This window comes from Olea europaea, chromosome 21, assembly GCF_002742605.1.
Source record: "Olea europaea var. sylvestris chromosome 21, O_europaea_v1, whole genome shotgun sequence".
Classification (NCBI taxonomy): domain Eukaryota; kingdom Viridiplantae; phylum Streptophyta; class Magnoliopsida; order Lamiales; family Oleaceae; genus Olea; species Olea europaea.
Window position 1 is genome coordinate 10989114 of NC_036257.1, and position 23304 is coordinate 11012417.

The following is a 23304-nucleotide window of genomic DNA, read 5'->3' on the forward strand; positions in this document are numbered from 1 at the left end:
TCTTTCGGAAATGAGATGTCGTCAACTCTTTTTGGACCCATTTTAACTAGGTAATCTCTTGTTCTTTGATCAACGATTTTCCAATTCCCAGGATCATCCAAATTTAGAGAAAAGCAATCATCTTCTTCCTTATCATCTACTTCATTAACAAGGGCAGGTTTCATCACTTCTTCTTCCTTATCATCTACTTCATTAACAAGGGCAGGTTTCATCACTTCTTCTTCCTTATCATCTACTTCATTAACAAGGGCAGGTTTCATCACTTCTTCTTCCTTATCATCTACTTCATTAATATAGACAGGTTGATTCACTTCTTCATTCTTATCATCTACTTCGTTAACATGGGCATGTTGAATCTCTACTTCATCCTCATTCAACGCATTCACATTGTTGCTTTTGAAATACTTGCCAATATCCCTTGCTTGACTTTCAATTAATACAATTTCATTTCGTTTCCTTTTTTTCTCTTGAGCACCAGACTCATATTTAGGAGACATAGTGTATGAATCCATATCTAATGCTCAATGATTAACCTGAAAAATAATTACAAAATATCTCAATCATACCACAATTACAATTTTCAATATAGTTACTACGTGCATAAGTGCAATTGTTCATCCTACAATAATCAATCATATAAACCGACTAGACAGCAATTATATAAGCCGATAATGCTTCAAACATTTTCAATCTTTTCAATAACAAGTTAAGACAAGTCATTGCTTACTTGAGAAGTAGAATTTCGACGAAAATTGTGGAATTTCACCTTTGAGAATTCCACCTCACAACTCATGAGCCTGAAATAAAAATTTAAATAAAATAAAAGATTTTTAATCATAGATTGAAGGAACTTGTGCCAAATGTGGAAGTGCAGATTAAGAAATTGGCATAATTGACTAAATATTTATTATCAACTAAAATTAAACAAAAATATACGTATATATTAAAATACGACTTTTTGTCCTTTTAGAAGCAGATGTAGAATGAAAGAATTGTAAAATATAGTAGTATCTTCAAAAAAAAAATTGTACAAAAATAAGACATAAAATTTAAAAATCACATAAATATCTACCTTCACAAAGTTTTTGTACAAAAATAAAATAACGACATGGATTCAACAATCACATAAATATCTATTTTCACAAAGTTTTTGGACAAAAATAAGACAATGACATGGATTCAACATTTCAACTCGTCTATAAGACAACGACATGGATTCATTTAATTCTATCTTCAAAAATCACATAAATATCTTCAACAGTCCCAGGTTGCATAACAAAATGATCGTAAGAAAGGCAAGATTGAAAAGTGCAGAGTGTAGACATATTGAAGAAATATTAACAAAGAAACAGATTGCAGTGAGTTTTACTTATTTAAGAGTATAATCACTCACAATTCACAAAGCCGAAACGGCGTCCGAAGCGGCCGGCTGTGGACTGGCGGAGTGACCGGAGTCCAGGAGATGAGACTGAGGCGTCAGATTTGGGAATTTTGGGATTTCAGATTTTAAGGGTTTTGGGTAGATGGATCGTGTACATAGAAGTTGGGTTGGGTAAATAAAATGAGGGAATTGGATTTGGGCTGATGAGTTGTGGGCTACTGTTGGATAATTGGGTCTGGGCCGTTTGGCCTTGTTTCGGAAAAAAACTCTGGACCAAGATTAGGCCCCCTCGAGTCTTGGGCCTCAGAACCGGGCATGATCATCCTGAGCTGGAAGCTCTATGTTATTTAGCCCTTGTTTGGCCCCTATTTTATGGAAATAAAAAGGTTGGAATAATTTTTTTTGAAAAATGAGTGGTTGAAAAAGAATGAAAAAATTTCGATTTCGGAAAAAAACTCTGGACCAAGATTAGGCCCCCTCGAGTCTTGGGCCTCAGAACCGGGCATGATCATCCTGAGCTGGAAGCTCTATGTTATTTAGCCCTTGTTTGGCCCCTATTTTATGGAAATAAAAAGGTTGGAATAATTTTTTTTTGAAAAATGAGTGGTTGAAAAAGAGTGAAAAAATTTCGATTTATGTGTAATATTATTTTATAGAAGATTGTATAATTAAAAATAAGAGAAAAAAATGGAATGAAAATTAATGTGGACCAAACAAGTTCTTAAATCTATTTCCTAGTATTCAAACCATAACTACTTCAAACATATTTAGACTCTGGTTCAATCGCATGAAACAAACACCTGAACTCCAATAAACATGATTAACTTACTTATCAGTTAGCATAGAAAATCATACTAACCTTACTAAAAACTAAAAACAAGCCTAACAACATAAAAAAATAGACCAAAATTCCAAATCAAGCAGCACTTTGACATTCTAAACAAGAGAAATAAAAATGGAAAAAAAAATTATCCAAAAGCACAAAGTAAATAATAGAGCAATAAGTACCTAATGATGAAGCCAATCAACGTTTTAGTAAGCGATGAATTATCACGGAAAAAGCTCTAGAAAATCTATGGAACGCCGTCATTTTCTCCACGCTTTTCCTTAACTCAGAATTATCTCGCCTCAATTTCAAATAGCTTAAGCACAAACTAAAAAACCAAAAATAAGAAAATTAAATGAGCTCATATAAACACTAACACAAATATATAATATACTGTAACATAACATCTAAATCACCTTGAATTTAGTTGTAGAAAGAGGGACAATAATTTGATTTGTGAATTGTGATTGAAAATAAATGAAGGTACATATTTGGAAATAAAGGAAAATTCCCCAAACAAGTTGGAGGCGCAAGGAACGTGATATGTAATAGTACACTTGCAGGAACTTTCTTCCAACCTTGACCTGACTTGCCGCCAAAGATTTGGAGACATGTCAAATAAGGCTTTGTGCTCCTTCCTACGTCGTCAAATCGGATTGGATTGGACTGGACGGTTCAGCTGGATACATTTCGTGGTCCCATTTTAAGGGCTTGTTTGGTTTATATTTTAAGTCAATTAAAATCAATTTTTTGACCGTTATTTCATTATTTCAATCATCAATTTTTAATTCTTCTCTTACAAGTGGGATTCACTTTATCTCTAACGGTCAAAAAATCTAGGAAAAATTGCAGCAGAGACCCCAAACCTTTAAAACATTAGTAGACTTTTCCCAAACCTTTAATTTGTTGCAACCGTCACCCCAAACCTTTCGAAACGTTGCAGCGGAGGCCTTTTTGACGGTTTTCATCCAAATATCCATTAATTGACTAAGAAATTGACTTTTACCATATTATTAATATTTTTGAAAGAGTAAAATAGTAAATTTTCATTTATTACATTAAATATGTTAGAAGTTAAATTAAAAAATAGAATAAGAAACAAAAAAAACCATCGTCTTCTTCCCAACAACCCACGCACCCCCACCCCTACCCCCACCTGAAATCCAACTTCAATAATCGACCACCGCCTTCACCGCCACCGTCTTTCTTGATAGAGGGAGAAAAAAGAAATTTCTCTTGAAAAATTTCTCTGCAAATTCATTCAATTTATGGTTTTGCTTCCACTTTGAATTTTTGTATTTATCTTGGCAAAATCTTCAAAAACAAATCAACACATATAGTTTGATTCCCAATAAACTACCTATTTCAAAAAAGAATTTAAGTGGAAGATGAGGGGGGAGGGGAATTGCCATCACAGAGTTATGCCTTTATCACAAACCCTATAACCCCTGAGTTTGCACTGGCCTTTGATATTCGAAACCCACCACCAAATCATACCCATCAGAGCACTCCCCCACTGCCACAGACCACATCATACTCTTCTCAACCTAACTCTTCCACGGAATTCAACTCGGCTAAGTTGGTTGGGTCGGGAGGGGGTGGTGATGGTGGAGTAGCCAGTGTTGGAGGTGGATTGGGGTCGGAGGAGCCGGCTCGGACCCTGAAGCGACCACGACTTGTTTGGATTCCTCAACTGCAGAAGAGATTCATGGATGCTGTGGCTCATTTGGGAAGAAGACAATGATTTTTTGTTTCTTATTCTTATTTTTTAAATTTAATTTCTAATATATTTTAATGTAATAAATGGAAATTTACTATTTTACCCTTTCAAAAATATTAAAAATATGGTCAAAGTCAATTTCTTAGTCAACTGATGGATATTTGGATGAAAACCGTCAAAACGGGCCACTGTTGCAACGTTTCGAAAGGTTTAGGGTGATGGTTGCAACAAATTAAAGGTCTGGAAAAAGTCTGCTAATGTTTTAAAAGTTTGAGGCCTCTACTGCAATTGTCCCAAAAATTTATTATCAAAATCCCTACCAAACAAGCATTAACACTATTAAAACTTTAAAAGTTCCTAAAAAATAAATAATATATTTTTTTTTAATAGAGACTTTGTGCTCAATATTTTACTATTGATTTCATTAAGAGTGTGTTTGATTAGTATGGAAACTATCCACCTAGAAAAGAAAATGTGTTACTTCTTTTGTGAAAAACAAAAACCAACTCCACCTAAGAAAAATGTTTTCCTTGAAAACAAGGAAAATTAGGCATATTTTCAAAAGTTGGAAAATATTTTACATAGAAAAAAATAGCAATCAAACACCTCAAATAGGAATTTGGGTAAAAAACTAATATTTTCCATGGAAAATAAATGTAATCAAACAAACCCTAAGTTATAAAATTGTTTGGACAACTGTTACTACCACATAGCGCGTGAATTTCACTTGCGAATCATGAAAAACTTGATAGCCACATTGGGGGTGGCAGCAGGTCGGGTGTTGGGTTTGGGGCTAGGGTGCTGGCCTTTTTTCATTATTATTATTATTATTATTATTATTTTACATTTTCAAAATTTCGAATTAGATAATAAAATACAAATATAAATAGATTTTAACGGGTGAATTACTAAAAAATAAAGTTATTTTTAATTTTTTTTCCTCTTTACGCATGCCCCGTCCCGCCAACCTATCAGGACGGGTTTTTTTTACCCCGTTCAGAGCTGGACAGATTTTTTTATCATCACTACGCCACATGGCAAACTTTTATTATATTATTATCATGAACAATTTAAATAGTTATGCGAACTTTTGCACGATTCACCTGAAATAATTTTATGAAGTGAGATCAACAATCTAGCTACCTTTGCAAGCTCACGCAAACCGTCATACTTTGATATGAGTGGTAATATTTCATTGAGCTTCATTTTTTGTTCTTTTTTTTCTTATTTGAAAAATGAGAAATAAATAAGTCTTTTTAGCTTTCCTAACAGATTATATGGACAAAATCATCATTAGGAATGTCCTAATTGATAGAAGATTAAAGGCAAGCATGCGATAAAAAGAAGATTGAGGACACTCAATGAACAAAGATTGAAGAACCTTCAGTAGAATTAAGCGAGGTGCAATTAAAAAAAAAAAAAAGTTTGTTTCGAACATAACGGCCCATAAATATAACGATTGTCCCCACTCGATATAGCTTTTATTCCTAAATTTTGAAGGAAATATCGTAGTGCATGCAAGTCAAACGAGAAATGCATGTTTTGTTAACATTCAATTAGCACGAATCATTCACTAAATAGTGAATACTGAGGCGTCCCAGAACTTAAAGGGTTCGGACGTCATTGTTATAATAGAGAGTTAATTCTATTTTCTATTATGTAACATATTTAGCCCTTGTTTAATTTAGTTAAAGATCAATTTTTTTTATGAATTTTAATAATAGTTTATAAAAGTTATGAATTTCTTAAAATGTATAATTAAAAATAAATTTGAATGAAAACTAGTTTTATAAAAGGAGCTTAATATTTTCCGACATTGCACTCGATTGACTTGGCCAAACTTGGCGTGGTGAATGAACACGTAAGCAATAACAGATCTCCTCCCATGTAACAACTTTCTAATATCAGTTGTATATGATTCAACTTTCTATTCTGACTCAAGCAAGAGACCAAACCAAGCACGGAAAAAATGAATGAAAGAAACGAGATGCGTGGACGAGAAGGCCTAATGATCATTCTTGAAACAAGAGTTCGCTATATAAATTGCATAATACGCTCGACTCCTAGGTTTAGTGTGTGGTCTATCAGTGACGCACTCGATGCATCATCCCAACGGATCATAGTGAAGATGCAATGTTTGAGTTTTTTCATCCTTTCGATATAACATGCACTTACTAGATAAGAAAAAACACGAGGCGTGAGCCATCTTGCAAATTTCTCGTAGTAGATAGGCTCTTATACAACTTCAAAGCCATCAAAAAAAATAAAATAAATAAGGCCTTGTTTGAACCTCATTATTTTCTCATAAAAATGAAAAATATGACCGTTATTCATCACGTCAAACCATCATATTTGACATTTTATTTCTTGTGTGGGCCATAACAATCATATTTTCTATTCTCATTTTCACAATAATGTAACTCAAACGAGGGCTAAATAAAAAATGTGAACATTACTAATCTTTAAGAACAATTTTCTGAAGGGTTAATTACGCTTGTCACCTTCGTCTTTGATATCAACTTATTTCGGGCTCATTGCCGATTTTATAAAATGATCCATTCAAACTTCAATTCAGTTTGATACCCATTTCTTAACTAAACATTTAACGTGTATGCATACCAAGTTATATAGGGTTTAACCAGAATTTCTAACATTTTAATGAATTGGCACATGGACATATAGGGTGAAGATAGGGTTAAATCGGTGGTCGGGGAAAGCCTATGTACAAAAATTATGCACCTCTAGCATTGTTCAAATATTTATTTATTTATTTATTTTTTTATTGGGAAAAGTAAACAAAGTAAAATCCAATGGTCAAATGGCAATCAGTAAAATTAGCAGTTCTTCTAAATCCATATTTTAATTCGAAAATTATAGGATGAACGAAAAAAAAAATAATAATAATTTACCAATTTCTAATAAGATCGACAGCAGAATTCAAACAAATTTTAACTACAAGATGAAAATATTTTTAATAAGATCGACGGCAGATATCAAACAAATTTATTTACAAACAATTCACCATATACTTTTCACCTGTACAAGACACATAGAAGGAATGATTTCATTTGACAGTCACATAGCCAATCTTGTATTGCTCTTCTGCTAGTAGGATTGGGATTATTCGAGTACGATAGAAATTAAGAAAACAATAGAAAAAAAGGTATATCAGCGTTATCATCTAAAATAGCTCTGAGAGGAAGAGATAGGTAAGGATGGGAACAAAATGAAAGCGATAAGGTTAATAAAATGGAAGGTAAGAATAAAGAGCATGTTCTGTCCTAGGTTTTTTGCAATTGTTGAGAAATAATAGGTGTTAAATAAAGCTTACTACTTTTCCAAACTGGCAATATTAATGAAAAAGGAGCACTTCTGCAAAATGGCAAGCGTGTTCCTCGAGCAAAACAAAGGTTAAGATATAAGAAACACACTATCAAGAATAAACTGAAGTTCAAAAGAAACAAATCCCACTTAACTTCCATGCTAATCTAGATCCTAACCATATCGTAATAGGTGCAAGTTACTTTGTCCAGGATAGAAATCATGGCTACAGCTTGTAACCTTGTACATGAATCACAGAAAATGGACCTCATTGCATATTATAAACGTGTGCCATACATCAGAAAACAATAACTCAGAAACCATGAAAACAAATGGTAGATAACAATTAACTGGCTCAAAAAATGTGGAACCACATTACTCTAAAAACAATGCATGCCAAAACTAGTTATGTTCCACTTCGTAGTCATAGATTCAGTGTTCAAACACTAATATTGGAGAGTCACAATACAATTGGCATTCGTTAAGACAACATACAAGTCAAAGATCATGCCAGAGGTTCTCACTGTATGACTGTAAGAATCAGTTTCCAGATTCAACAATTGATGATGCATCCAACGTTGAAGAACAGGAGAAGCTCCATGCTGTCACACAGTTTTCATCACCTAAACAAGAGAAACAGAGTAATGTTCATGAGCATTACAGATAAGGGCATAGGGCCATAGATTTGAAATGGCTCATTATTAGACCAAATCTTGTACTTCTGCATTAAGTTTCAGTCGGTGAATAAGTAATAACATTGACACTTATAAAGTCTAGAAGCCAGCATGTAAATCACAAGAATATGGCATATTCACAAGATTAAATTAATTCACACAAACAAACAATTGATTGCCAATAAGCGGTCCTGGTAAAGCAGGGTGATGGAACATAATATTTATGCAGGATCCAGGACAATTAATACCACTCAGGTCCATTTTCTCTTGAAAGTCATCAAGACCTCCAAATCGCCGGTGTCCTGATGAAGTTGCTGCCACTGGGAGGAAGGGATGGAAAGCAAAACCATTTACTGTGTCTGCAGTACAAATTAAGTGCAAAGATAAAGTGAGCTGGAAGATATGTGCTTTAAGAACAAGTTTCTTATAGACCAAGATAAGAAAGAAAAATAAATGTTTTAAGCTCTTGCATGTTCTTTTTTGTGTGTGTGTGTGTGTGTGGAGAGAGAGAGACACCTAACGCAGCTTGAAAGCTTGATACCCACTGTCCCGTTTGAAGGTCATAGATGTGAACAAGACCATCCTTAACAGAAGAAATAAAACGAATTAAGATCCTAAATATTAGTCAAATAGACTGATGGCTGAAGAAAAGTTGAAGGCTAGTCATACCTGGCCACCAGTTCCAAGGTATCGACCCAGAGGCTCAATATCAAAATGTATCCTCTGATTGGTATCTTTAGATGATCTGTAGAGCCTAACCACAGGTGGAAATAAAGTTAAGTGAAACCTTAAAATTCCTTTTGCATCATTTAACCTATCATATCTAAGAAATTCCATTCAAGAGAGGGGAAATACTGACTACCCAAAAGAATAAAAGACTCAGTTTTGAATAGTACATGGAAAGCAAAGGAAGTTTGATGGAAATGGTTAGCCATCATCGAAATAGAATTCAAAGAGATGACTAGCTGTCCTCTTCAGTGCAAAATTAGCTTTCTTTGTTACAGCATCCATGTTTTAATCAGTGAGCTATAACAGATAGCAGCCATTTGGCCTACACAAAGTAAGCAGTGACACATAAATGAAAGAGGTGATACCAGATCATACATTGGGAATTATAAAATGTTCTTCACAGTTTAGTTTGGATAGTGGTCACATTTTGTTATTTGATATAAGAATTGAAATTCTTAATATATTGTGTGATTACCATGACTGATTCAAGCAAATAGATGAAAGTTATCATGACTGATCCAACTAGATAAATGAAACTTACTTGTAGACAATATCAACAGTATTGCGAATATCCCAGCACAATATATAAGGATCCTGCAACAAGTTTAAAGTGGGTGATTTTATTCATATATTTATTTATACACAAACATACTTATATTCCAATTATTATGCATGTCTAAACCTGAAACCAACACATGAGCAACTAATACGAGGACCTATAAGCGTAATGCCATATATCTTTCTATGCACATTACAACTGAATGATCACTCATTTGTGCCCATTCAACTCTCTATCACAACTCTGCAATCTAGGAGGAAATTTCTCAAAAATTTGAGGATGGTATACAATATTCATTAAAAGTTTAATGAGGGCACTAAAGAAGAAGAGTATAGTCCCTCAAAGATTAAGAATCTCAGATAACTTCTCCGTCCCCCACAATCAGCAGGTTCATCAAGATGCGTATGTGACAATCATGTCAGAACAATTTAATATTTTGACGTCAGTTAAGTTGCCCTAACAAAGGAGTAGATAAAATAATCACGCCAAAAAATTGCATCAAATTGTGAAGAGGTCATGTGACAAAAAGTACCTTATCTTCTTAGGTGATAAATGAAAATAAATTCATGGTCTATATGTCCTCAAATCAAAGCTGACACAAGGAGTCAGCACTTTCGTACTTCGATTGAATTCATTGTACTATATGAACACTTTAGAATGCTCTCATACCTCAAATTTTGGATTTATCATCATTCTCACAAACTCACACCCACACTAAGAACTTGTGATTAAGAAACTGATGCAAATTGCAGTACTTAATTTTGACAAAAAATGGACATAAGAAAAGACTGGCCATATAATTTTCTACCTTCCGTCCTCCAGTATACAGATAGTTGCCATCTTTTGAAAACTGAACCTGCAAAGTAAATATTTTACGTGAATGGACACTCTTGGAAACCTAAAATGCCCAGCCCGAAGGATGACTGACAATCAGCAACTTACATGTGTAACCCCACCTTCTTGACCATGTAGGACATATAATGGTTCCATGTTATCTTCTCTATATACTGCAGTAGTTTGGCTGTAGGAACCTGTGGCTAGCACTCCAGAGTGAGTGGGGGAAAAAGCGATTGACGATATAATACCTGGCCATAAGAAAGAGCAAACTCATGTGACCTGCCAACAGCTAAATAGGTCCAATAGACAAATCATTGGAAAGATAGCCACTCTCACCCTATATATAAAAATACTTTTAGCTGCATAACTTATCCACTATAACAAAAGTTGATATACTTCCAACTTCTACATATAAACCAACTGTTCTTAAGGTGTCAATTGTAGGAATATTTGCGTATGTCTTGAGCGTAACCAATTTCTGCAATGTATATTATCAATCCAGACCCAGTTGATCAATAACTTCTCTGTGCCTATGGATCTTCTAATCAGGCATTGTACGAATTTTCCTTATTTTGAGAAGGACAAAGATAAAATGTAACTCATAAATTGTCACAGAAATCTAATGCATTAAGCTGGCAGAACATATTTTACGACATGGCAAAGCCAAAAGACAATGCTTGGACGGCAAATGTATATATAAACATACTTCCTGTCTTGACATTATAAATCGCTCTATCAAATCTAGCAATCTCAAAACATTACCTGATTGCCCTTCCTTGTTTCCTTGAAGAGTCGAATGCTGCTCAAAATCTCTACCGGGACGATGAACATCAAATATTCTAAGAGTGCTATTGTACCCAGCGAATATCCTGAAATCAGGAAAAAGGCCAATTATTGAAGTAAAATAACAGAACTTGTGTTAAAACCTACAAAGCCATTGTTCAAGACTGTAAGGTAACTATGGAAGGATGCTCTAGTAGTCAGCAATGCCAGAATGTCTAAATTGGGCAGTAAAAGAGATGGACAAAGTGTAAATGGCTTGAGAATCTTAGGAAAAAAATACAAAGAACCAAGAAAAAAATTTCTTCAAGAAGGCTTAAAGCTTGTTTGGATTTCATTATAAGTCATTGAAATTATAATTTGATAGAAACTTGTGGTGCATCAGTGGGTAGTAGTTGTGGATCCTAATAAATGTGTGGTTAAAATTAAAATTTGACATTGACTTTCAAATTATAATGTCCATATAATGAAATCCAAACCAGCACCTTATTTAAAACTTTATTTTAAATGAAAGAAGAGCAAAGAAACAATACAACTGATAATAACAATTCCTATAGATCATAGAAATAACCATATAGTCAGATCTTACTCTATACACAACCATTATCCATTATGACTAGAACCAGAATCATAAAATGACATTGCCCAATCAAATTGAGATACAAGGACATTTAACCACTAGGACATAATGTGTGTTTCTAAAACAAATGAAAATAAGTTTGATTACGAAAATATGGCATATTAATATATTATTAAGGGCCAAACACTTGCCTTCTAGCTTCTTATTATTAGTCATTTCAAAGCCCTTCAAATTTAAGAAGTCCTCAATAATTTAAAACTAACAATAAACAAAGGCCCTTGGTGCCCCTTTTATTCAAGCAATATTTCAATTCTCCTTTAAAAACAAAGTATTAAAAGATGAAAATAGCAACCATACTTACTTTTCTCCTAATTATGAATAACATTGGACCCCTTGTAAAAGAAAAGAGATTGTTTAATAGTTTGTTTCTAGGAGATATCCGAATTTAAATTTTGAAAATTTGGGCCTTCAAATTTTTGCCCAGTGTCTTCGAGAGTCATTTTGAAAAGTATGATTAGTTAGTGGGTCCCTATGTTTGAAAGTAGAAAAAAGAGCAATTGGATAGAAGAAAGTTGGCACACCTAAGCCCATCAAGCACTTCAAATAAGATCTCTAAAGGATCATGGCACCTCATCACAACTCAAATCTAATGCCAGGATACTCCACATTTATTTTGGATTTTTAATTAGAAACATAGATATCATAAACATGTCAATAACCACTACACAGAAGCTTCTCCTCTGGTCCACCTCCTTCCCTTATGGCACTAAGCCAAATCCATTGTTTATCTTTCATCTAAAAACATCATATATGAATCTATCAATCAGGTTCAAAACTTTACTTACCGTAACTCTCACACTATAATCATTTATATTACTTCATCAAGATCTCAAATACGAGTAATGTCGTTCCTACATTATTGATAATTATAGAATTCATTACGTTCTTAGGTAGACCATCACCAACATTATCATCATAACAACAGCAGCATTACAATGTCAGCTAAGAAGCACGGATACACATACGTAATTTGGATATGATACAGATAAGCCGATACGACTATTTTGAAAAAAATTAGGATAAATCGATACATGTTATAAAATTCAAAATAATTTCATTAATATAAAAAAATATTAACACTGTCATACAGAAGCATGATAATAAAAATAAAATAAAAGAATAAAGCACTTTATATTAATCACTAATGTCGAACTTCATTTTTTTAAACATCATAAATATCAATTTCCTCATTATCATTAAAAATAACTCTCCATCTCTGGCTCATCTAATGATAGATTAGCAACCTTAACCCGTTCAACACCTTCAAAAATATCAAATGAGTTTTCGACAATGTCCTACATTTTGAATTCTCCTTTGAATAGAGATCTAATTTCTTGATAAAAGACAAATTATTATGAATGAAACCAATTCTTCAGCTCGTAGTGGAGTTGATTTTTTTTTACTTGAAGAGTGCACACAAGAGTACGTATCCCAGTTTCTTTCAACGCTAGATGAACAAAAAGGTTAGACAAGAAGTTTCAAAGCAATGTTTTGTAGTAAAGATGCATGTGGACCATAAAGTATCAAATACAAATCGAAAATCAGACAAAAATATAAAATAACTAAAAAATACGTATCAGATATGTATCGAAAATTTAAAAAATATAAAATAATTTTAAAAAAAGTATACGGTACGTATCAAAGCGAATCGGAGAGTATTGGAGCTTGAATACGTATCGGATACAAGTACGTAATAAGTTTACAAGTATCGGTGATTCTTAGAATACCAATACAAAATTTTCAAATGGCAACAATAATGAGATTAGAAAGTTTTAGCATAAAAAGGCCTTTCAATGAATGCTTACTTAGTTCCACTAGGGTTGAATCCAATTGAAAAGGCAGTGGTAATCTCATCCATGGCATCATAGGCACGATATGTACAGCGTAGCTGCAATTCCCATACAAATGGGTGGTTGGTTACTGACAAATACACAAACAAGTATATAAAAGGACCAAGTTTTGGAGACTAGGATAGAAAAAGGTGACCATCTTATTCTCAACTACTAAATGATGTGTATTATAAACAGTTCTAGGCTATTGTTAAGCTTTATTAGGATAGATCAGATTCTTAAGAAAAGCACGTTAGTGATGCACCACCTGCCCTGAGTTAGCATCCCAGAGATGGATAGGATGATCGCGAGTAGTAGTTGCAAACACACATAAATCTGGATCTGAAATACAAACCAGAATTCTAGTGAATTTCTGCCTTCCAGAATATTTATCAAGATTAGTACAAGAAAAATCATGTCACGGAGATGTACTTGAACCAGACATGTGTGGGTACCAGCAATAATCATAGACAGATTCTCCCTCACGTACAACAAGGTTTGCCACATATGAATCTGCAAGCAAACTAAATGTTTTAAGGAGATATGTAGAAATTTTGAAAAAAAGTATGTCATTAGACCATATTATATATAACCCCAGATGGGTCAGCATATATTAATGTTAAATGAAAACCTCGAATTTCATAACTAAGATTTTAAGTATCACTCATTTCAAAACTAAAAACAAATGTTTCAAATTTCATAAATAGATATTTATTAATATTTATTTATGATTTAATTAATTAAATATATTAATGTCACATATCTATATAATTTGATCACAAACTAATGATTTAATTAGTCGCGCATTATTTTTCGATCACAAATCATAATTTTTATATATCACAAATTATTTTACGATCATAATTTAAAAATTTTGTAGGTAAATAATTTGTTCATCAATCATAAATCAAAAAATTTATAAGTCACAATTTATTTATAGATCACAAATCACAAATATTTAAGGTTACAACTATTATTCGTCACAAATTATCAAATTATCAATCACAAATTAACAATATTTTAGGTCATACATTATTTTCTTGATCACAATTTATCTTTTCCATTGGTCACAGATTAACCAATTTAACAATCACAATCAACCAAATAATTTATGAGCTCCACCTACACTTGCGATTATCACCTCACCACGGTGCTACACACATCACTGTCGTCAAACACCACCACTTTCACAATCGATCAACACTATCGCACACCCTAGATCCACTATCATGCCGCCAACATCACTACACCATCACAATGCACCCATAGCACCACACTACCATCATACCCACCTGAGCTCTCTATTTCCACCACCACATCGCACACCTCCACCTCCATCTCCACCGCACCACAACACCTTACCACCAACACATGCATCACCACACCACTCAACCAACCATAGCACCATGGAAAGCACATCATCGTTGCACCCACCAGATCTTCGTTCTCACCACCATACCGCACACCTTCACCACCGAACCGTCAATCACTGCACAACGCAAAAATTTATTAAAAAAAAGAAGGAAAGAAGAATGGATTTGTGGCGCCCAGAGATCTACACCACTGACAACCAAAGCATAAGCCGTTGTACTCGCACTGTACATGATGCTATGAGCTCGTTGTTGTACATGGCCATGGTGAATTTAAGCGTCGTTCAGTGGCGATTGGAGAGCTGCGCACTGCCGGTGGAGATAAGTCACCAGAGTGATAGCCTTTGTTTGAGCCACATTGTTTGGAAAAAAATGTATTTTTAAACAGTATTTTAACATTATTTTAACCACACATTTCTTAAATATAATAATATTACACGCAAATTCAAAATCTTTCTTTATTTTTTAATCACACATTTTCTATCAATACAATATTCAAAAATGCATGTTTTCCTCTAAAATGGGGCTCAAACAATGACATAATAAAAAAGGTTGAGAAAGAAGGATGTGGAAAGTGATTAGGGTTTTCAGATTGAAAATTGAGTTGGATGGGTTAATGATGGAGGGTGTGGTATGCAAATTAAATTAATTTTATAATATTATTATCAATATTATAATAGTTTAATTATAACTTGATTTTTGAATAAACAGTCTTTGGATCTAATTTTTGAAATTGCATCTTAAAATATATGGATATGTGTACTTTCCACTATAACATCTACGAAAACAATAAATTAGTGATGGACAATCTGATATAGATAATAAATAACATCATGAAGTCTATCTTAATCAATTTAGATGTTCAACCATTACCCAAAAAAATGTAATAGATCTTCTGTTCGACCCTTACGAAAACTATAATTTATTTTACTATTTTTTCTTATCAATCACACATTTTCTAATAAAGTAATATTACATGTAAATTAAAAAAAAAAAAATCACTCTTTTAACTATTCATTCTTCAGAAAATTTACTATTTCAAAGTACATTTTTCCTAGTTTCTCATTATAACGAGGGCCAAATTAGGGTCAAGAAATATATAAATTATCTAAAATGAAATGGATTAACTCTCACCAAGCAAATTTACATATACTTTTATTAATTCAAGGCTAATCGCCATTTATTTATAAGAGACCGTTCTCTCATCATACATATAATGAAAAATAAATATGATTGGCATAATGTCGAAAACAAATTTAAATAATTATGTCTCCTGACCCATATGTCTTTGAATAATATTACTTGTATATAGTGAAATTATATAATAATTTTTATACAAACGAGGTGTTAAAAAAGAGTGGAGAAATTTTTTGTTATTTGTTTGAAATAATTTTGACGCAATCATATTTCAACACGTTATATGTATGTAAATCATTATATACATATATCGCAAACATAAATCTTTAGACAAAATAATGTTGAACCACTTTTGATCCCTTGTTTGAGTTTCATTCTTTTACATTATTTTTTTTCCAGTATTTATTTTCAATCATATTTTTCATTAATATAATATTATACGCAAATAAGTTTTTTCCATTTTTTACCACACATTCTCCATCAATTACTATTCCATGGTACATTACTTCAAATTAATGGGGCTCAAACGGGGGGCTTGAGTTTCACATGACTTATTTGCAAGCATAACTTTAGAATATCCTAAGAGCATGTTTGGTACGTATTAAAATTTGATTTTAGCTTAAATCAAATTTAAACAATTAATATTAATCACACCGATTATGGGTTCCACAACTTTTCAACTAGACATTTCAAAAACTTTTATTACAACCACTAAAAAAATTAGCCCTTGTTTCATCCCCATTTTTGGGAAAAATAATGTATTTTGAAAATTAGATTGATGGAGATTGCGTGATTAAAAATTTAAAAAAAAATCGAATTTGCATGTAATATTATTTTATTGAAAAATGTATAGTTAAAAATAAATTTTTAATAGAATGAGAATCAAACATGACCTATTTTTAACCCTTACCAAACATCACCTAAACAATTAGTCATTCCCTCTTTCGTTGAAAATAACGAAGGATTGACTAGGGTTCTCTAGAGATGAGAAGAGTACTTTAAAGGCATATTTTCTATTACATAATTTTAGATGGTACAATGCATCTAATTTAAATTCTATTTACTTTAATATTCTACTTGTCTAACACTAAAAACATATTTTCTAACTCTCCTTTTTAATGCTTCTAATTGCACAAAATAAATTGCAATTTTTAATTTTATTTGGAAAAAATGTGATTCTTACTAGAGAAAAGTAATTGAGCCCCACATTTTTAAATAATATTTTGACATCATTTCAACAGCTCATTCTTCTATAAAATAATATTACACTCAAATTCAAATCTTTTTTCTTATTTTTTAACCACACATTTCTCATAAATACACTATTCAAAAATACATTTTTTATGTCGTAGGTATCCGAACCAGTTTATGTGCACATTGACTAATCTCACGAAATTCTGAAATTTACAGTCGGATACTAACCTCAATAACTTTGAGAAAACTCAAACTGATGATCATTGGGGGAGCAAACCTAAGATATGATCACTAAACTACTCTTCTAAATTAAAAAAGTATTTTTATTAAAAAAAAAAAAGGACTTAAAAAGGGGCTAAAGAACAAAAGATAAAGATATTGAAATCCTTCGACACTTGGTCAATGATAAATTGGCTATATAGATTGTATCCTAATATGTTTATTTTTTAATTTTTGGGTTCAAACATTTCAAGGATATATCTCCAACCCTTATTTTTCTCTCTATTTGACTAAGTCTTTGTTTGAGCCCATTTTTCTATTAAAATACATTATTTAAAAGTGATTTGATATCATTTTAATCACATATTTTCAATAAAATAATATTACAAGTAAACTCAAAATTTTTTCTTATTTTTTAACCACACATTTTTCATCATAATATTATTTCAAAATACATTTTTTGAGAAAAATAGACCTCAAACAACCCCTAAATAGATTACAAAAATGTTGTTTATAAACAAAGATTTTACCGGTTGAATGTTTTACACGTAAGTCACATATTCCCAAATATCTATCATTTTATGAAATAATCTTCCAACTCAAAACAAAAAGCATATTATTCATTTCAAATTTTAGTAGTTTTATGTCTTCGAATTCACCTTTTGAGTTTCCCAAAATGAGAGTGTCAGTTGCAAGTTACGATATGTTCTTTCTCTTCCTATAACTAAGTCAATTCGTTAAATTATAGTGTTAACCGATTATGTTAGTTCGATGCTGCTATCGTACGATGACGAAGAATTTGAGTCAATGCAGTCTTCGAGTAGTAAAATTAAATTGTCACATTTTATAAATGCAAGCTGATTTAAGCAACTTAACTTGAGCACAAAATCTAATTCGTTAAATGCTTATTCTTCATCGTAAGTAAAACCCAGTATATTTCTTGAGCAGAAAAACCCAGACTACCCAGTATATTCCAGTTGATTCCACGGTAAAAACTGGATAAGGAAAGTTTAAGCAAAAAAAAAATAAAATAAAAAAAATCCATTTATTTGCAAGATTTTAATACAGATACATACTATACATACATTAGAGAGAGAGAGAGAGAGAGAAGCGCAGAGAGAAAAATCAGACAGCTTGTCCGAGTAGACTTGAGAGAGAGAAAGAGATGGCATCGTTCGACGCATACAGCACGGACGGTGACGGTACGCGTCAGTTCGACGACGGCGGGTACACTGGCTACGACGAATCATACACCGCCTTTTCCCCTGCTGACACTCCGCCTTACTCTGCCGCCGCCGCCGGAGCTGGAGTTTACCCTCCAGAGTACGGAGAATCGGAGGAGGTGGTAGTGGATCACGTGGACAGCCCCGATCCGTTCGGGTCCTCGACCACGGCCCCGATCTCGAATGGCAACGGGAATCGGCCATATGATATGGGGGAAGATTCGGAGGGAATATTCAACTCCGATGGGCCGATTCTTCCGCCTCACTCTGAATTGCAGCCTGAAGAAGGATTCGCTCTTCGCGAATGGAGAAGGTCAGATATTTTTTGTTGAATCTTGGTTAATTTTGATTTGGATGAAGTTTCCCGTTGCCAACTTATACAAACTTTAGATCTGTTACTTAGTTTTTGTCTTGGATTTCCATTCATTTTCTCGAGGACTTTTCAAAGACAGATTTAATAATTTAGAGGAGATTCTTGTTCTTTTTTATCTTTATATTGATATGGAACCAAATAGAAACTTTGATTCGAATTTCTTGATTATTACTCAGGTTTATGGTCTGAAATCAACTATCTTTACGATCATAACAAGTGTAAACTTTTAGGGGTAGTTATGTGGGAAAGGAAAAGGTATTGGCCATTTGATGGTTGAGTAGTTGTTACTTAAGGATATAACTTGGATTTCATGGCACATGATTTAGGGTTCTTTGAACTGTTAAGGACTGGAGTTTGGTTTTTATTTGGACAGAGAAAACAGATCCACTCTGCGGTGCAAGTTCATTTCAAAATTTGACACTTGACCCGAGGTAAAATTACTGTAATGGTTATTCTTTAGTTGGATAACGATGACATGGAAAAGTACTTCAAGGATTTTGAGTGATTGGAAGATAACTATTGAGTTAAAAACATGTGGCACACAATAGCTATTAGACTCTGTTTATGAAGTCAGTTTTGAGTTGTTTAAGGAATATACCCTAATAATATCATAATACTTAAAAGGACCCTACAACGGGTGTGTGCCAGATTAAAATAGATCAAATAAGAGAGAAGGATATACGTCAATAACTATGGGTGGAGAAAAACTTTAACATGACAGTCCTATATGCACATATGGTAGGATCACCCATTTAAATCATGACACCTCGAACTCAAATCGAGACACCTCAACGTCTAATGTGGTGAAACAAACAAAGTGGTTGTCCAATGATAAGGTGTTGCGATTTGAGTGGCTTGAGGTTCAAGGTGACATGATTTGAATGGACAATCCTACCACGTGTGCGTATAGACCGTCATACCGAAGCTTCTCTTAGTGGTGACACTACGTAGATGGTTGGGTATGTCTAACGTTGATTCTCAAAGATACTCTTATTGGCAGGAGTGGTGCGATCACGGTGAAATAAGTTCTAGGAAAGGCAAGTGGGCAAAAAATTGATCAAGCTCAATGTGATTATTGATATTTAATTTTATTGGATATTTCAGTGAGTGCAGTGGTAAAAAATTATCAAGAATAGATCTTAGTCAGTTTTAAAAAAAAATAAAAAATCTTCCCTTATGGCACTAAGCCAAATCCATTGTTTATCTTTCATCTAAAAACATCATATATGAATCTATCAATCAGGTTCAAAACTTTACTTACCGTAACTCTCACACTATAATCATTTATATTACTTCATCAAGATCTCAAATACGAGTAATGTCGTTCCTACATTATTGATAATTATAGAATTCATTACGTTCTTAGGTAGACCATCACCAACATTATCATCATAACAACAGCAGCATTACAATGTCAGCTAAGAAGCACGGATACACATACGTAATTTGGATATGATACAGATATGCCGATACGACTATTTTGAAAAAAATTAGGATAAATCGATACATGTTATAAAATTCAAAATAATTTCATTAATATAAAAAAATATTAACACTGTCATACAGAAGCATGATAATAAAAATAAAATAAAAGAATAAAGCACTTTATATTAATCACTAATGTCGAACTTCATTTTTTTAAACATCATAAATATCAATTTCCTCATTATCATTAAAAATAACTCTCCATCTCTGGCTCATCTAATGATAGATTAGCAACCTTAACCCGTTCAACACCTTCAAAAATATCAAATGAGTTTTCGACAATGTCCTACATTTTGAATTCTCCTTTGAATAGAGATCTAATTTCTTGATAAAAGACAAATTATTATGAATGAAACCAATTCTTCAGCTCGTAGTGGAGTTGATTTTTTTTTACTTGAAGAGTGCACACAAGAGTACGTATCCCAGTTTCTTTCAACACTAGATGAACAAAAAGGTTAGACAAGAAGTTTCAAAGCAATGTTTTGTAGTAAAGATGCATGTGGACCATAAAGTATCAAATACAAATCGAAAATCAGACAAAAATATAAAATAACTAAAAAATACGTATCAGATATGTATCGAAAATTTAAAAAATATAAAATAATTTTAAAAAAAGTATACGGTACGTATCAAAGCGAATCGGAGAGTATTGGAGCTTGAATACGTATCGGATACAAGTACGTAATAAGTTTACAAGTATCGGTGATTCTTAGAATACCAATACAAAATTTTCAAATGGCAACAATAATGAGATTAGAAAGTTTTAGCATAAAAAGGCCTTTCAATGAATGCTTACTTAGTTCCACTAGGGTTGAATCCAATTGAAAAGGCAGTGGTAATCTCATCCATGGCATCATAGGCACGATATGTACAGCGTAGCTGCAATTCCCATACAAATGGGTGGTTGGTTACTGACAAATACACAAACAAGTATATAAAAGGACCAAGTTTTGGAGACTAGGATAGAAAAAGGTGACCATCTTATTCTCAACTACTAAATGATGTGTATTATAAACAGTTCTAGGCTATTGTTAAGCTTTATTAGGATAGATCAGATTCTTAAGAAAAGCACGTTAGTGATGCACCACCTGCCCTGAGTTAGCATCCCAGAGATGGATAGGATGATCGCGAGTAGTAGTTGCAAACACACATAAATCTGGATCTGAAATACAAACCAGAATTCTAGTGAATTTCTGCCTTCCAGAATATTTATCAAGATTAGTACAAGAAAAATCATGTCACGGAGATGTACTTGAACCAGACATGTGTGGGTACCAGCAATAATCATAGACAGATTCTCCCTCACGTACAACAAGGTTTGCCACATATGAATCTGCAAGCAAACTAAATGTTTTAAGGAGATATGTAGAAATTTTGAAAAAAAGTATGTCATTAGACCATATTATATATAACCCCAGATGGGTCAGCATATATTAATGTTAAATGAAAACCTCGCAGGATTTTTATATATTTCTTTCACATACACACTTTAACATCCTTCATTATATATTAATCTAAATATTTAGCATTCTGAACCATTCCAGCATAATACTTCAGAGAACCAATCTAAGTTGGAACAGGTTCCACATAAGTGGCATTCAACATTAACAACGTTTTTTGTTCCCTCCTTCAAAATATCCACATTCTAGAAAAAATACATGCCAGAGCGTTGAGGTGTCATAAGTTCTCATATTTGAACAATAAGTTTGGATGCGTGGAACTGGCCTATCAGAAATTTATTTCATCTAAATTCAATTAAAGTTAGAAAAAAAAAATAAAGATCATAAATCATTTGGATGCTTGGAAGTAGACCCTTAGAATTGAAAAAATAAAAATAAAAATAAGAAAATCCAAATGCAAGAATTTTTAACACAAATGGAAGTCAGGTGCGAGTAAGAGTAAAAGAGTTACCTTCGGCTGGAGCTGAAGAGCACGTATTTACATAGCTAACGCTGTCATCATAAGGCCTGAAAGGAGGACACCATTTGAGAAGGATCGAATTACAATCTCATAAAAAATCATCCAGACTTTCGCTATTTTGATCGATAGACTTACAATGTAAAAACATGGAGAGTGTTGTCGTCACAGCAGGTTAGGAAGCAAGAGCCATCTGGTGACCTACAAATCAAAACCCCTATAGAAAATGAATAAAATCACAGCGATAATTCGTGGAAACGAGGAAAAAGGTCAAAACTGAGCAGTGAAATTACCACTTGACACCTTTAAGAAAGTTGTTAGAGTTTGATGAAGCAGTTCGGAATTGCTTGAAGAAATGGTATGTTCTGTAAGGATGAGCATCGTAGTGAACCAGTGGCCAAGAGTACGCGCCATTGGAGGGTTTTTCTGTAAATTCAGTGGATTCGGTATCCGGATTTGGCTGCTGATGCTCCGCATCCACCCCTTCTCCCATTTATCGCCGTCTGATCCTGCAAGCGGAAGAACTGGGATATGAAAATGATGTACTCATCCCTTGGATTTAGAGGGTTTTAATTCAGGAAAGCCTCCATCCCTACTTCTATCCGTCACCATCCCAACTATTTTATTGGCACGTCTACGAGGTACCTTTGCACCCTTCGCCTAAAAATTCATTTTTTTAAGTCTTTGTCAATCTCATACTTTTTAATAAAATAATATTACACATAAATTTAAAATTTTTTCCTATTTTAATCGCAAATTTTTCGTCAATTACTATTTAAAAATATTTTTTTTCCTCAAAATGGAGCTCAAACAAGGGCTCGACTTTTCATTTATCGGCGACTATTATCCCTACCAACCCAATCCATCCTTCTAATTCAAATAAGCTAAAAAGTAAGAAAAAAAATTTAATCGGATTTTCACTTTATATTCATCACCGAAAACATTCCCCCAAACAATCAAAGTCAAATCTTTAGATTTTTTTAGACTTGAGTCAAACTTTAAAAGTTAGCCACTTCAATCGTTATGTTATCAAATTGAGACAAAAACACGAACTATTTTTATGAATTTATTTCAACGAAAACACAACCCA

At 33.1% G+C, this 23304-nt stretch overlaps 1 protein-coding gene and 1 long non-coding RNA gene across 2 annotated transcripts; both read right to left on the minus strand.

Moving 5' to 3' along the window:
* Positions 1 to 465: 465 nt before the first annotated feature.
* Positions 466 to 1536, minus strand: LOC111370619. Its single transcript, XR_002698457.1, has 3 exons — positions 1394 to 1536; positions 728 to 797; positions 466 to 533 (listed from the first exon to the last, which is right to left on the minus strand). It is a non-coding gene; the product is annotated as an uncharacterized LOC111370619 (long non-coding RNA).
* Positions 1537 to 7500: 5964 nt separating this feature from the next.
* LOC111370111 (telomerase Cajal body protein 1) lies at positions 7501 to 22825 on the minus strand. The gene is made up of 20 exons (XM_022991815.1): positions 22508 to 22825; positions 22353 to 22415; positions 22209 to 22264; positions 21550 to 21630; positions 21386 to 21459; positions 21092 to 21176; positions 20692 to 20735; positions 20496 to 20583; positions 14537 to 14762; positions 13729 to 13820; positions 13565 to 13638; positions 13273 to 13355; positions 10810 to 10916; positions 10153 to 10295; positions 10019 to 10066; positions 9193 to 9245; positions 8592 to 8676; positions 8439 to 8505; positions 8171 to 8281; positions 7501 to 7871 (listed from the first exon to the last, which is right to left on the minus strand). The coding sequence occupies exons 1-20, from the start codon at positions 22705 to 22707 to the stop codon at positions 7789 to 7791; spliced, it is 1863 nt and encodes a 620-aa protein (XP_022847583.1). The 5' UTR covers positions 22708 to 22825; the 3' UTR covers positions 7501 to 7788.
* Between the last annotated feature and the right edge of the window lie 479 nt (positions 22826 to 23304).